Here is a 16,422-nt window from a genome sequence, read left to right on the forward strand (position 1 = left end):
ATCCTCTGGGGTACACCACTTAGGACCCCAGTCGATCTGGCGCCCGCTGTTAGCGCCACTACATACAGGGCTATGGAGCGGAAGCTGCTAATCCGACTCATGTAGTGGCCGGCGCTTGTAACTGCAGGTGCAGCTCCCATTGATTTTAATGAGAGCTGTGCCTGCAATTGCAAGCACCAGCCCCCACACAGGGGTCGGAGCAGCAGCCTCCACTTCATTCCCTTATGTAGCCATGCCGACAGCAGCTGCCCGTTTAGCTGAGCGGTCGATGACCTATCCTGAGTATCAGTTATCAATAGTATTTCCCTGGACACCTCCTTTAAAGGGGTATTGTGTCAATCTGAAGACATGGCACATTGCTAGGATATGCCATCTCTCACAGTTTATTGGGCACCTGGGAACCACGTGGCCCATCCTGCACTTCATGATGTTCAGGACTCAGCACCCTTCAAGAGTCTAGTTCTTTGTTAGGAAGACATCTGTATAGCCACTTTGTGCTAATGAAGGATGGTGGAGGTGACAGCAGTTGGACCTGTATTAATGAACATATGGCATGTCCTAACAGTATGCTAGAACTGTAAATTATTGTTTTTTTTTGTTTTTTTATATGGTAGAATAGAATTGACTAAATTACGCCATTGGGGAGCGTCAGGGGTCTCCTATCCATCCAGCACAATACTACAGCCTTGCGAGCCAGAAACAGCACCTCACTAACAACAATGCGGATATGGAATAGCCACTGCTCTTGATCCAGTATACCCAGTAGACATTCAGCGGGGTTTTGTGGAAGCGATGCCCCAATAGTTGTCCTAGGAAGTCTGTAACTTCTGTCCAGAAGGAGTATATCATCGGGCAGCTCCACATCAGATGGTTGTAAATTGATTTTTTAAACTTCTCTAGTCTCAGTTTTTCATTTCTATTTTCTTGATTTCCCTCTTTTTAGTAAATAGCAAATCTTCATCTGGAATCAAAATGAGTGATGTTCAGGCGACTGTGGAATTCTCAGTGGAGCTCCAGAAGTTTTATAATGTAGATCTATTTCAAAGAGGGTGAGTATTCTCTTCCAGATTTTAATATCTACACACTTCCTGTCTCATTTCAGTGTTTGTTTCAGTTTTGGAACAGCGGCTTCCGGCATATGATGTGTGCCACCCACAGGGGTAGATGGTGACCGTCCATATTCTTAATTATATATGTTCTCTAAATATTTAGGACTTTATCGGCCAATTTTTTTTTTTTAGGACCGTTTTAGATATTTTTCAGAGAAAATGGATGTAGCTTTGTCTTTGCATGATCAGAATCCTTCATGTATGCCTGATGATCACACAAGGAGTCTGGCATATTATATGCTTAGGGAAAATGGGAGAAAGTAGGACGCATAAAGGCAAAACTCCAGTATGGGGTTGCTCTTATCAGGGCAGTTACTCCATTTTTTTGTCCGATGGTGAAGCTAACGATATGTTTGAGGCAGAGAATAAGGATTTTCACTTTCCTCTTGGACTGTACATTAGGCTCCAAGACCCACAAATGTTATGTCTTTAGGGGACCATTGCCCTTTTTCCAGAATTGAATGTTTGGAGTTGATGGCTTCTTTTTTTTACTGAGTTGTTACTATTAAGTATTAAAAAGAGATTAAAATGTAAAGATTTTCACCCACAATTAAGGGAAAGCACAGGAACGACCATCGCTAGGACGGCAGTTGTCTCATGTAAAAGGGGCTTGAGTGCATTTTCATGGGTTTTTCCCCCATACAACTTCTGTGCGTTGCGATGTGCACAGAAATTGCACAGCAGAAGAACCCATTATTTTTTTTTCTCTTGCAGCAAAGCCAGAAGAAGAAATGCAAGAGGAAGATTGCGGCATATTCTATTTTCGGGTGATATCGCCCATTCTTCCTTCCCTATGGGAGCTAAAAAAGAGAAGCATCTCATTCGCATGTCTATTTTTTTTTCTCTGCTCCCATAGGGAATAAGAGCATTTTTCATGAGTTTTTCTCACAAAATGCATCACACTTGCATAAAAATGGCATCTTTGCACCCTCGCATGAAACTCATCCACGTAAATGCACCCTAAGTGATATGATTGGGCCCAGTGCCGGCAGCATAATTAATATGGGTGGTGCGGTGACCTAGTGAAATAGAATAATAACGTCTACGTGTTGTATCTATCTATAAATCGCTTGATGTTGAGCTTTTTGTATGGGATTTAAAATCCATAATTTTTTTTTTTTAAAAACCTAAATAAATGTGCAGAATGGACGCTGCTGTTCCTTTATTTCTAAATCAGTCCAAGTTCCTCATACAAGAGCAAATGAAATCTGCAATTTGTTAACCTGACTTCTGGGAAGAAAATAATTGTATTACAAGCTGAAGGACAAATGCAGTTTCCCGTCGACTCCTAATCCTTTGCTGGACTTGTCCTGCAGTCAGCAACGTGTATATTTGTTTAATTCTTCTTTTGTAAGCTTTCTGGCTGTAGTTAGTAATCGGGGAAACATAATCGGCCACAAAGAATCAAATCTAAATCAGGAATACCTCAAGCAGCTTGTTGTACTGCTGTGATTGCGTCATCGCTTCCCTTTTTACTTTTACCTTTAACATTCCTAAATTCTAAGTGTGTGTGTGTGTATATATGTATGTGTGTGTGTATACTGTTCTAAAAAGTTATATATTTTTTAGCTACTGACCATCAACTTATAGAAAGGTAAATTTGCATTTTAAAGGGCCAGTTGTCATTAAAAAAAATCCATTCGGAGTCCCTGCTTAGGCTTGTTATGAATTAATCTAAACATTTGTGTTCACATTTAGAGGCTGTAAACCTGATTATATCAAATTTCCAGATGTGCCCCATCAACTAAGCAACAAATAAGCTTTATTTACATAAAACTGCTGACCCCGTTAATATGAAAATTCAATTCTGCTAAATTTTGGCTCAGTAATTTTTAATGCTGGACATGACCGTATCGGACAGGAAAAACAAATTAACCAGCTCACTTTAATTTTCACCATGAGTGCACTTAACGGAGTTATCTTGGACTTTTAGATTGATGGCCCATCCTTTCTATCTGAAATAACAGATGAGAAAACATTCTGCTGCAATGCGTTTTCCAAGATTGATAGCTTATAGATTGATATTCTTAAAGCCCTTTTACGATATTTGTGCAGTTAGAGACTGATAACCGATTAATCGCTAATCAGACCTTTCATGCAGACCTAAAAATCATTGTTGGTCTGCCGCTGCAGCGGCCAGCATAAACAGGAAATCGTTTATCCATGAACGACAGCCTGATTACCGTTGCCGACCTAGCCTGCCTCCATTCACTGAGCGGTGATCATTCATGTGGGAAAGCGTAGGAGCGTCATTGCTGGCACGGCTGTCGGGTGCTTCATTAGTCCCATGTGAAAGAGGCTTTAGGGAGCATTCACATGTTAAAAATTCTGATGCATGTAACCCATTCCATGTGAACACACTCTTAAGGCCCATTTACACCAGCCGATTGCTAAAAAATCGCTAATCGTGGATCGGCTCATCGTGCGCTTTTCGGGCACTGCTAGCTGATCCTTAAATTCAGTCCAACCTAAAAATCGTCATTCACTCTTATCAGAAGTTCTCCATGGGGAGTGCTGATAGCATTGTTTCCCGCTGGAGAACAAAGGATCTGAGTGCAGATAATAGCCTCTGGCTATTAACTGCATTCAGGGAAGGCTTCATTTGCACACCTAATTGGTACTTAAGTAGCTACTTAATAGTTTATGCAAAATGATCACTGAAAGCTGTCACTCAAACTGTCATTTGAGCGGTCTTCGGGCAATCATCTGCTGGTGTAAATGGCCCTTTAGGACATATCATCAGTAGAAGACCGGAAGGTGTCCAACCCTGCACTGCTGCTGTTGAAGTTGTTTGAAGGATTGCCGTACGTTGGTGAGTGCCACGTCTCTTTCATTGTTTACCAGGGGCAGCTCCATACTTCTGATATTGGCTGCTGTTACAATTCAACTTTGTCCCTTGCAAGTGAATGGGACTTGGCTATAATACCCAGCACAGCCTCTACTAAGAGAACGAAGCCATGCCCAGTAAACAATGGAGAGGGCACAGCACTTGCTAGAGTACTGCCGCCAATTCAGTCAGCTGGTTGGCAGAGGTGCCAAGAGCCCGAGCCCCGCCAATCTCCATCCTAAGAATAGACATCAATATTGAAGTCCTAGAAAACCCCTTTTAATGTGACCGCACCCTCGCAGTTATTATTAGTTGGCATGTTATATTATTTGTAGTAGAATGCTGTCTTATCTGTTATTTCAGATTGTTGTGGTAAATTATGTAACAACTGCTAAATGTCAGGAAAGGTGTAATGTTACAGAACGCCACAATTTACTTATAAATATCATGTGCTGCTAAAATGGGAGCTGCAAAGCCTCTTGGAGATGATCGCTATTTGTCCTCTTGGACGGATCGCTTTCATCTTAGTAGCCCGGGTTATTGAGTCTGGAAGGGAAGGATACAATTACATAGACATGTTGGAATCAAATCATTACACATTTGTCAGGGGGGGAAATGAAAAATCATCTGTGGGATACTGTAGTAGGACTGATGTAGCCAGACATACATGGCTGGGGATACAGGCCTTCATTAGCTGGCACCCTCTGCCCCCAGGGAATACCGAATAATGATGGGTAGGACATGTCACGGTTTTGCATCAGGCCCCTCCCATTCCTACAGTGTGTGTGTGTGTATATGTATATATATATATATATATATATATATATATATATGTGTGTGTGTGTGTCACATTCTGAACAAAACCTGTATGTAAAGTGAGATAGCAGTCCTGGAATTATACAAAGTGGGCCATAAAAACGAGACCCGCACTGTTCTGAAAGCTGAGTTCTAGCAACCAATCACAGAGCAGCTTTCATTTTACCTTAGCAATATGAGAAATGGCAACCAATCATAGCGCAGCTTTTATTTTACCCCAGCAGCATAAGAAATGGCAACCAATCACAGCACAGCTTTCATTTTACCTCAGCAATATGAGAAATGGCAATCAATCATAGCGCAGCTTTTATTTTACCTCAGCAGTATAAGAAATAGCAACCAATCACAGTGCAGCTTTTATTTTACCTCAGTCATATAAGAAATAGCAACCAATCACAGCACAGCTTTCATTTTACCTCAGCAGTATGAGAAATAGCAACCAATCACAGCACAGCTTTTATTTTACCTCAGCAGTATAAGAAATAGCAACCAATCACAGTGCAGCTTTTATTTTACCTCAGTCATATAAGAAATAGCAACCAATCACAGCACAGCTTTTATTTTACCTCAGCAGTATAAGAAATAGCAACCAATCACAGTGCAGCTTTTATGTTACCTCAGTTGTATAAGAAATAGCAACCAATCGGCGCAGCTTTCATTTTACCTCAGCAGTATAAGAAATGAAAGCTGAGCTATGATTGGTTGCTATTGGCAACAAAAAATTACAGGGGAAGTCAGTTTTCGATTTTTAATTCCACCAGTATTCATCGCCTGCTGCAGAAGAACGCTCATGCAAAATGTCACTCAAATGGGACCAGAACTGTGGATTTGTATACAACACCAAAAAAAAGATTTTGCATTTTGTACATAAGATTTGGACATTGCAATTTAACCAACTACCTCACATTAATTAGAGGACGCTGTAATTGTGATTCCTAAGGGAAAATCTCATATGCATGGCATAGGAAAGGTTATCTGGGATGAAAAAAGTGCAAACCAACTGAGAAAACGCACAAAAAAAAGCTAAACAAGCTCATCTGCTGCTCTCCTTCTGTCTGTGCCCGGCCCCCACTGCTAGAAACTAAACTAGCTGCAGGATATGTTGCGTATGGCATGAGGATGTGCTATATATACATGCTAGCTGATATACCCAGCTTCGCCCCAGTTAATTTGATGCAGGTGTTTACGTGTTGTTCGCACGGAAAGTTTTATGAAGTCAGGGTTACTTCAGAGGAACCGCGGAATAAAATATGTATACATATAGAGGAACGTTAGATTCTCCTCAGGCTGCATGTACCGATGTCCCTCTGCAGATTGTGCCACTCTCCTCACTTATGACCTAAAGAATGCTTGCGCGAAATTTCATGTTTGTACGACATCAGGAAGTTAGACAATTAGTGGCCAGTCAGTTAGTCAGGTCTTTCACCTAAATATATCTATATATAGATATAGATATGTGCCTACTGCCAGTCATTTGCCTCCAGTGGAGATGTACGATATGTGACCCCTGTCTGGGTGCTGACATCTGGTTCAGGGCATTATAACAGCATCTGTGTTAGGGCTTCTACCCACTAGCATTTTTTTTAACGCTGTGATATCGCTGTTTTTTCATTGGGACTTTCTAATGTTAAAATAGCATCGCACAAAAATCCCAAGTTTTTGCTTTTGCGATTTTTATGTGATTTTTTTTTTTTTTTTTTTAACATTAGAAAGTCGCATTGGAAAAAATGCAGCGATATCCCAGCGTTAAAAAAAATAAATAAAAAATGCTAGTGGGTAAAAGCCCTTAGAAGGTAGTTGGGTGATGCCAGACTCCAAGAAATGCTGTGATCATCATGGCTCTGCAAGAGGGATTACCACCCCAAACAGGAATGTGGTGAGCACTGGGGTTAGCACACCCAAGCCACCGCTACAGAAATGAACAGAACTCGCTCATCTCCAATCCTACTTGCTAGCAACCAGCATTCCTTGGATTTGAAATGTTAAAGTGGTATACCCATCTCCATACTTCCTGCCTGAGATGAGAAGCCCACAGCTTGTTTCCTAAACACCTCGTTACAGAAACTGCATAAGTCTGCCATGCTCGTCTGTTTCCACAACGCCTGTCGAGGTGGTCAGGAATCCAGTCATGGGCTTCTCATCTCAGTCAGGAATTACGGAGATGGGACAACCCCTTAAAGGGGTTGTCCCGCGCCGAAACGGGTTTTTCAATAGCCCCCCCGTTCGGCGCGAGACAAACCCGATGCAGGGGTTAAAAATAAAAACCGGACAGTGCTTACCTGAATTCCCGCGCTCTGGTGACTTCTTACTTACCTTGTGAAGATGGCCGCCGGGATCTTCTCCCTCGGTGGACTGCAGCTCTTCTGTGCGGTCCATTGCCGATTCCAGCCTCCTGATTGGCTGGAATCGGCACGTGACGGGGCGGAGCTATGAGGAGCCGCTCTCCGGCACGAGCGGCCCCATTGAGAAAAGCAGAAGACCGGACTGCGCAAGCGCATCTAATCGGGCAATTAGACGCTGAACATTAGACGGCACCATGGAGACGAGGACGCTAGCAACGGAACAGGTAAGTGAATAACTTCTGTTTGGCTCATATTTAATGCACAATGTACATTACAAAGTGCATTAATATGGCCATACAGAAGTGTATAACCCCACTTGCTTTCGCGGGACAACCCCTTTAAATCACTAGTACATATATCTACCCCAGTGTAACTCTATTAAAAAATATAGAACTAATCCCACAAAAACCAGGCCACATATAAGACTTGTTTCTCTCAGAATTCAGCAGTGTTACACACGAACAAAATTCCTGAGGACCTAATGGATAAAATAGCAGAAGGCTGGTTTCACACGGGCGACAAAATCACGCGATTTTCTTGCAATACGGCAGTGTTACATATCGCATGTATGGGAAGCCCATGCTTTCCAATGGGTTCCTTCACATTAGTGATGTTTTGTAACCTGCTGCATTGTAAGAAAAAAAAATTGCGGGTTGCTAAATATTTCCGCAATTTGTGAGGTTTTGTAGCCCATGTTTCCCTATGGAGCCTTCCTATGTGTTGTTTCGCATCAACTTTTTTCCTATTGTAAAGCCCTAAAATAGGCCCTAGCTTCATAAAAAAACAAAACAAAAAACAATACATCACCTAACAGGTGCCGTCGAGTCTGCCGCATGTCACCCATGAAGCTCCGGCTGACTTGCTCGAATTTTCCCTCAGCGTTTCCTGATTGGAGTTTGAAAATCCCCACCTCCAGGAAGCTCTGGCTGTGGTTAGTTCTCCAGTGCCGCCACTCAGCCAACGCTTGCTGAACCAATCTCAGCCATTAATTGAATGGCTGTGATTGGTTCTTTGATGAATGGCTGTGATTGGTTCCTCAAGCGATGGCTCTGATTAGCTGAGTCGTGGCGCTCAAGAACCAATCACAAGTTGCCGGGCACCTGAGGAGATGCACAGTGGACCTGACAGCGCTTCTTAGATGTTGTTTTTCTTTTATGAAGCTAGGGCTTATTTTTAGGGTAAGATTTATATTTCAAGCCCCTCTCCCCACCCTCGAAAAATCCCAGCAAAAGAGCATTACAAAGTCGAGCAAGTTTGTAGCGACACAAAATCGCAATATCGCTGTGAGAAAACGCAGCGATATTGCTGCGATTTTCTCACTGCGATATTCTTATGTTTTATACCACTTAAAAATTTTTAAAGGTTTTAAATATATTATGTGATATATCAAATGGTACCATTGAAAAATACAAGTTGTCCTGCAAAAACTAGCCCTTATGTGGCTATAACTTTAAACATAAAGTTATGATTTTTGGAAAGTTTGGAGAAAAAAATGAAAAGGGGGAAAAAAACTAAAAATGGCTTTGCCTTAATAGACGTGCTTACATTGCAGTGAGAGCCGTTTGACTGCCCAAATGAAGGTAGCTGTAGGCGAGCGAAGGATAGTTCAGAGCTATGGAGATGTGTTGTAGTATGGGGTACCATGTCTGCTGCCTTTACAGGGCCCGTACAGTAGTATCAAGTGTGAGAATCCTGATAACATTTTATAGTCGCTGGCTTCCATGTGGCTGACAGTTTTATTGATGATTTTGTCTTGTGAAAACAAGGGAATGACGTATTTGTTCTGGCTCTGTGGCACTCCCATCTGTTTGCAGTGACGCCTATGTGTAGGTGCAAGGTGTGGCCCCCGAGTGGAGACTTTTCCAGCTCCGTGGCTCCCAGAGTTTCTTGCTGGTGCCTCCAGCTTTCTTCATGGAACTAGAGTTAGATCGTGCCCAGCGATTATAATGTGTACCAGCCATGGATGTCTGTATATTGTCTGTGGTGTCATTTTGTATATTATAATGAAATGTAATGTATGTAGCAAAGTTGAGTTCACCACTAACTTAGAGGGGTATTTGAGCCTATTTAATGTTACATTGGTTGAATCCCTCTCCCCACCCAACCCCACAGTGATCATGTATTTATATTTAAACGTTTGGGAAAGGAAGGAGTGGGGCAGTGGCATGGAAGGAGTGGGGCAATGATAATGGTGGTGGGGCATTTTAATGCCAGTTCCGTTGGCCCACTAGGGTATTAAATCGTTCTTGACCACTTGTAAGATGGGATAGAAATCCTTCTGAACCATTGCCTTGCTAGTGATAAAACCATATTGCACCATGTGCTGATCCTTCGACTGTGGCATTGTGTGTAGCAGCAGTATGTGATCCATCAGCCCTTCTGTCTCTCTTTAGGTTTTACCAACTCCGAGCATCTATGAAAATTCCACCACGAATTCCCCACAGAATAGAAGCAAGTCTTCTCCGTGTTACAGGTATGTACATGTTAAGCCATGCAGTAATTCTTCATCTTCTCTGCTGTTTGATGTCTACTTATGTAAATGACACATTTCTGGTAATCAGGGCTTATAATTTAGCATTCCTCATCATCGGAGCTCCCGGTGTTCGTATTCTTGTCCATATTACTATATGCTGGTATAACATTCTACCCCTGTTTATTTTACTCATTTATATAGCACATACATTTTTTTCAACACTGTGCAGAGAGTACCGTCACTTACATCGGTTCTTGTCCTCATTGTAGCGCACAGTCTAAATGACAAATTAACCTATTATGTTTTTGGAGTGGGAGGAAATCCATAGGGAGAACATACAAACTTCATGTACATCTTGCCGTTGTTTGGATGTGACCCAGGGCTGTAAGGCAACAGTGCTGATCCCTGGGCTACTTAATAAGGGTATCGCCATATTAGTTCCCCTATAACGTTATTATTATTATTATTATTATTGCTCCTTTTACAAGTAGCATTAATCCAGAACTTACTTGGAGGGCAGCATGAAATGTGAAGTTTCTAGAGTTTGTCCTGCAAAAGTTAACCCTTTCCAATCCAATTTGTATCCTGGGCTTACTCTTTTTCTACTGCTATACAACAACGCTATATGCTGGCTAAAGCCAGTGCTGCATGAGGTGACACGTTGGATAGGCTCCAACAGCAGAGAGGCTGGCAATATACAGTAAGAGAACCCTGACGGACGTCTTCAAACATCGGAGCCGTACAGCCTTAAATCATAATGTCTTTAGATGTCAGACAGTGGATTGGAAAGGGTTAACTGAAGAATACCAAGTAACATAGTATGTAAGACCGAATGAAGACAATGTTCATCTAGTCCAGCCTGTTTATCCTCCTATGTTGTTGATCCAGAGGAAGACAAAAAAAACAAGAGGCAGGAGCCAATTAGCCCTTTTGGGGGAAAAATTCCTTCCCGACTCCCTAATGGCAATCAGACTAATCCCTGGATCAACCCTGTAAGTTCTGAGCATCTGAGCACTGGTGACCAGAACTGTGCGCAGTATTCCATGTGGGGCCTGACAAGTGCCTTATATAGTGGAAGAATAATGTTCTCGTCCTTCGCCCCTATACCTCTTTTAATGCACCCCAAGACTTTATTTGCTTTTGCAGCAGCTGACTGGCATTGGTTACTCCAGTTAAATTTACAATCCACTAGTCCCCCCAGGTCTTTTTCCATATCACTTTTCCCTAGCAGTACCCCATTTAGTGTATATTGGTGACATCCGTTTCTCCTGCCCATGTGCATAACCTTACATTTTTCAACATTGAACTTTATTTGCCATTTTTCTGCCCAAGCCCCCAGCTTATCTAGGTCCGTTTGTAGCCATACCTTGTCCTCCATTGCATTGATTATATTGTATAATTTTGTATCATCTGCAAATATTGATATTTTGCTGTGCAGCCCCTCTATCAGGTCGTTGATAAATATACTGAACAAAATGGGGCATAATACTGACCCCTGTGGCACCCCGCTAGCAACAGTGGGCCAATCAGAGTATGAACCATTTATTACCACCCTCTGCTTTCTTTCTCTGAGCCAATTCTTTACCCAGATACACATCTGGGTACATATCAGCCTATTAAGCGCCATGGGGTCAAACGCTTTAGAGAAGTCCAGATATACGAGATCAATAGACTCTCCCAGGTCCAGCCTAGAGCTTACTTCATCGTAGAAGCTGATCAGATTGGTCTGACATGATCGACCCTTCATGAATCCATGCTGGTGAGGAGTTATTCCGTTGTTCTGATTGAGGTACTCTTCAATGGCGTCTTTCAGAATCCCCTCGAATATTTTTCCAGTTACTGAAGTGAGACTTACCGACCTGTAGTTACCAGGCTCTCTTTTGGACCCCTTTTTGTAAATTGCTGTGTTCCTCTATAAGTTATCTACATATTTCTACATGGTTATTATTTGTGACAGACGAGCTTCAGAAATTGCAATTGATCTCGGAGGAGAAGGGAAAATAGTTTTTTTCCATTATGCACAAAAAGTTTGTTGAATTTAATGAAATTTGTCATTAGTTAGCCTGTCTATGACATAGCAAAAAAGTGCAAGTAATTTGGTTCTAGAAAAAATGTTAGATAGCGGAGATGGTTATTGGGGTGGTATTAGCTCACCTATTTTGCATATACTGTATATAAGGAGCATCTACAGTCTACCAACATCACTGTACGGGCTCCCCTATGTTCAGAATTGTTCCTGTTTGTAAAAGGGGCAATCCTATAATAGAAATATATTGGTGCCTCCAGTTTTTTCATTCTTTTATTGAACGGTTGTGCCATCTACATTCATTATCTGTTTTTAAAGGGGTTCTGACATGAAAAATGTTTTTATGCTTTAACAGCCATTGTTCCCTGGTCTGCCTAATGGACACAAGGAACCCACGATTTAATGGCTGTTAAAGCATAAAAACATAATACTTACCTTGTCTCCTGTTGTTGTTGACATCGGGGGGGTCATCTCCCAGCAGGCTCTGTCCTTCCTCTTCCTCCTCCACGAGCCACGCCGCTCCGGGATTGCGTAGATGCGCAGTGAAGAGGTGCCCTCTGACAGGAGTCAGGACGGGCCGCACCTCCACTGCGCACGCGCAGAATCTCGGAGTTCAGCCAGGATGGATGGGCCGCCCACAGCAAGCACTGCTTGTGACGTGCTTGCTGTGGGCGGCCCGTCCGTTCACCTTGAAAGTGGCAGACGGACGGAGCAGAGCAGGAAGCGATCATTTTGACCGCTCCTGCTCTGCTTCTACAAGCCACAGAAGAAGATGCCGGCTGGAGGGGACATGCCTGGCGATCGGTCCTAGCCAGGCAAGGTGAGTAAAAATTTTTTTATTTTTTTTTTAAATGTCAGAACCCCTTTAACCCCTTGAGTGGCAGGTTTCCTACCACCCTGTCCTGCCCACCAGGGCAGGTTTTTAAAAATGGTCTAATCATTGAATTTCAACTAGTTTTGCAGTTGCGTCTCAAGAGCCATAACGTTTTCATTTTTCCATTGACATGGCCATATGAGGGCTTGTTTTTTGTGGGACAAGTTGTGATTTTTTAAACAGGGGGAGGAAAAAAAGAAATGGGGAAAAAAGAAAAAAAGGGGCCATGTCATTAAGGGGTTAAATAATGTATTAACTTCCTTCTCTGGGTCATTATGATGCATGGATACCACATGTGTGATTGTATTTTTGATTTTTTACAAAGTAAAGGAAGACAAGTGTTTTTTTAATTTTTTTAATAATTTTTTTACTTTTTTTTTTTTTGTCCCTTTAGGGGACTTCCACAGGGACCCATCAGGACCCCTGATCACATTCCGGGGGTCCGATGGTGACAGCCCTTTACATGCTGCAGTGACAACCCTTTACATGCTGCAGTCACATAGACTGCAGCATGTAAAGGGTTAACACAGCAGAGATCGGAGGTTTTCGCTGATCTCTGCTGTAAGAGCTGGTACCTAGCTGTCCTCTGACAGCTAACAACCAGCTCTCCCTGCCACAGAGACCATCGGCTTGCTTCTGACAAGCCGATGGTCTCTATGGCAACTTGTAAACAAATATCTTCTGCTGGTTTTTCAAAGCCCTTGCACTGCTCTGTGGGGGTCTGTGCAGGCAGAGCACAATGTCACAGCTTGTGGCATTGTGCTCTGCAACTCCCATAGTGATACATAGCCCGGAAATCTTCCGGGCTATGTCACTATGAGCAGTGGAGCTCGTCCCCGGAAATTTTCCGGGCGTGCCACTCAAGGGGTTAAACGGGAGATATTACTTAATAGGGTTTTTTTCCATTACTTAAAATTGCTGCACAGCCAATCTGTCATTCTTGGTTGCTGCTGACCAGGACATGTGACTGCTGCAGCCAATCACTGGCTATAGAAGATCACTGCTGTGGCCAGTGATTGGCTGCAGCAGTCACATGTTCTGGTCCGCAGAAACCAGGAAGGACCAAGTGGCTGTGAAGCAATTTTAGGTCATGGGAAAACCCCTTTAAGAAGGAGTGTTCAGGGACTGAACTATTGATGACCTTAACTTGGGATCGTTCATCAATAGTTCATCAGCAGGGGTCTACCTCTCTGGATCCTCGGTAATCAACTGTTATTGGATGTGCTGTCAGTGCAGCGGCCTGGTTTGGTGATTGAGTTCAGTGGGAGCTGAGCTTGCATTATCAATTCGGAACACTGCAATGTAAACAGCTGTCAAGTTCCGTCTCTGTTCACCGTGGACAGAGCTATTAGTGCTGGACCTTATTGATCAAATATTGATAACCTAACCTGAGAATACAGGGATGTTTTGTTGGATTTCAATAGTTAAGTCCCCCAAAAAACTTTTTTTTAACTTAAATGCATGTGTTTTTTTCTGGAAAAGCATTTTGGCAATAAGGTTTAATGAACAATTATTTTTTTCTTGCACCTTTGGGCTTCTGCAGCTTCTATTTGGCACAGTATATAGCAAACTGCAGAATGCTGTTCACTGGCAGTCAATCAGTCAGCCTATCTGACAGCTCTTCTCTCTTTTCTCATGAATGATCTTTTAAGCTGATTTATGACTTTCTTTAGGCAGTTTTAGAATCTCCCATTGAGGACGGTGGTACACTGACAACTGCCTTCTCCGTACTGGTGTTAAGTGAAACAAAACAATAACCTAGAAAACTACAACATTACTGCCTACATTATTTGCTATTGGGGTGCATTCACATGGACATGTGCGTATTTCGGTCCGTGAATACACAGTCTATTCAAGGGCTCAAATACGCTGTTGCCTTGCGTTTTTCTGCTTATTGGGAGTCTTTTTGCTCGTGTAACTAAAAAAGAAAGTACAAGATGACATTGGTTTTGTGAGTAAATATGCAGTGAATGGGATTCTACGGTGCACAATACGCAGCAAGATGGGTCATGCCACGTTTTTTTTTTCATGTGATCACACATCGCATGAAAAAGTATGCTTAAGTGGCTGAACATATTGCAATCAATGGCTTCTATTTACACTCGTGTTAATGAGCCTCAGTCACTAATTGCTGATGGTAGAACTATTCACACTTATGGCCCTTTTACACAGGATGACAGTCGGGTAAACGACTGCACGAGCGTTGATGTCATTGCTAAGGTCGTCAGTGCTCGGGCAGAGTGTTTACACTGACAGACGTCACCCCTGGACGGCGGGCTTTTCGCTCAGTGGTTCCCTTTTACGTGAAGCAGGGAGCGTTTACACAGAACAACAAGCCAGCGATAGTTTTTAAGCCAGCATAAAAACCTGTGAACAAATAGTGAGTGATTTATGAGCATTTACACTGCACGATTATCACTTACATTAGTTCATTTAAACAAATTTTGAGCGATAATCGTCCCGTGTAAATGGCCCATTGGGCTGTATTGCGATTTTTTTCGCAGCACGTTTTGTGTGTTGTGAGATGCATGAAAAATAGAACTCATTATTTCAAATGGGTCCATTTCATATGTGCAATTTTTCTCGTGCAGCAGCAATGCTGCGAGACGGAAAAACTGCAGTGTGTCTTATTTTTCTGTAGTTTTGCAGAAAACTCCCCCTTTATTTGCTATGGCCAAGTTAAAAATTGCATTGTTCTTGCATGAAACAGACTTGTACATGTAAATGTTTTTTGTTTTTGTTTTTTACTATTGAAACCTGATTTTTCACCCATGTAAAGCTACATTACCACAATGTGACACGTTTTGTCACAAAAAACACATCGCAGAGAAACCAAAGGTTTAACCCCTTAACGACCAGCCCATAGTGTTTTTACGTCCTGCCCAAGTGGGCTTTATTCTCTGAGGACGTAAAAACATGCGTCCTACAGAGAATAAAGCCCCGTGGGCTATGGACATGACAGCTCCATGCTGTCGGTGCCCGCAGGAAGCCGACAGCATGGAGCTGTCATCCCGGGCTGCGGGCAGTCCCCCCCGGCATTGCAATCGGCGCTATCCAGTGGATAGCGCCGATCGCAATAAAGTGTAAAAAAAAGTTTAAAAAGTCAAAGATTCAGCTGCCCTGATGGATCCGATCCATCAGGGCAGCTGAAAGTACTCACCCGGCTTCCCTGATGTCTGCTGCGGAGAATGGGTCCTCTGGGACCCGGCGCGGCTCTTCTGCGCATGCGCACCAGACGAATGACGTCACGCGCATGCGCAGAAGAATGGGAACCCCGGGGAGTTTTAAATCTCCTGGTTCCCGGCTCCTGAAGATAGCCGGGAACCAGGAGATGTCCCCGGGGACTGCGGCGAGCGGTCCTGGGGCCTGCGATCGCCGCTATCCAGTGGATAGCGGCGATCGCGAAAAAGTTTTTTAAAAAAGTAAAAATCAGCTTAATTTCACCTCCCCTCATGGATCGGATCCATGAGGGGAGGTGAAAATACTCACCCCCGGTCCTTAGCGGCATCCCGGTCTTCCAGGACCTGAGTCCCCTTCTGCGCATGCGCGCCCGATGTCAGAGGGGCTCGAGCCCCGGGAAATTTAAAATTCCTCTGCTCCTGGCTGCCGTGTGTAGCCAGGAGCAGAGGGCTGTCACTGCAGAGATGATCACTGTCATCCAATGGATAGCAGTGATCATTTAAAGTAAAAAAAAGTGTAAAAAAGTTTTTTTAAAAACTTTTAAACGCTTACATTTCATCTCCCCTCACGGATCATATCCGTGAGGGAGGATGAAATTACGTACCTAAGGCCCCCAGATTTATCTGCGGACCTCACCACAGCTTCTGCGCACGCGGCCGTCGCCAAAGCGGCAGACGCATGCGCAAAAGCCGTGGATTGCCAGGATAACTTAAAATCTCCCTGCTCTTGGCTACAAAACTTAGCCAAGAGCCTGGAGATTTCACGGGGGGCCGCG

General features: G+C 43.2%; 1 protein-coding gene across 3 annotated transcripts in view; it reads left to right on the forward strand.

The window, feature by feature from the left end:
* FAM135A (family with sequence similarity 135 member A) overlaps positions 1 to 16,422 on the forward strand; it is a 113,873-nt gene that overhangs the window by 34,711 nt on the left and 62,740 nt on the right. For all 3 annotated transcript variants that reach the window (XM_066604345.1, XM_066604362.1, XM_066604353.1), the window contains exons 3-4: positions 944 to 1,049; positions 9,488 to 9,567. In XM_066604345.1, coding sequence (XP_066460442.1) covers positions 944 to 1,049; positions 9,488 to 9,567 — 186 coding nt within the window. The remainder of the gene's footprint in view (positions 1 to 943; positions 1,050 to 9,487; positions 9,568 to 16,422) is intronic.

The sequence above is a fragment of the Eleutherodactylus coqui genome, chromosome 1 (genome assembly GCF_035609145.1).
Source record: "Eleutherodactylus coqui strain aEleCoq1 chromosome 1, aEleCoq1.hap1, whole genome shotgun sequence".
NCBI lineage: Eukaryota > Metazoa > Chordata > Amphibia > Anura > Eleutherodactylidae > Eleutherodactylus > Eleutherodactylus coqui.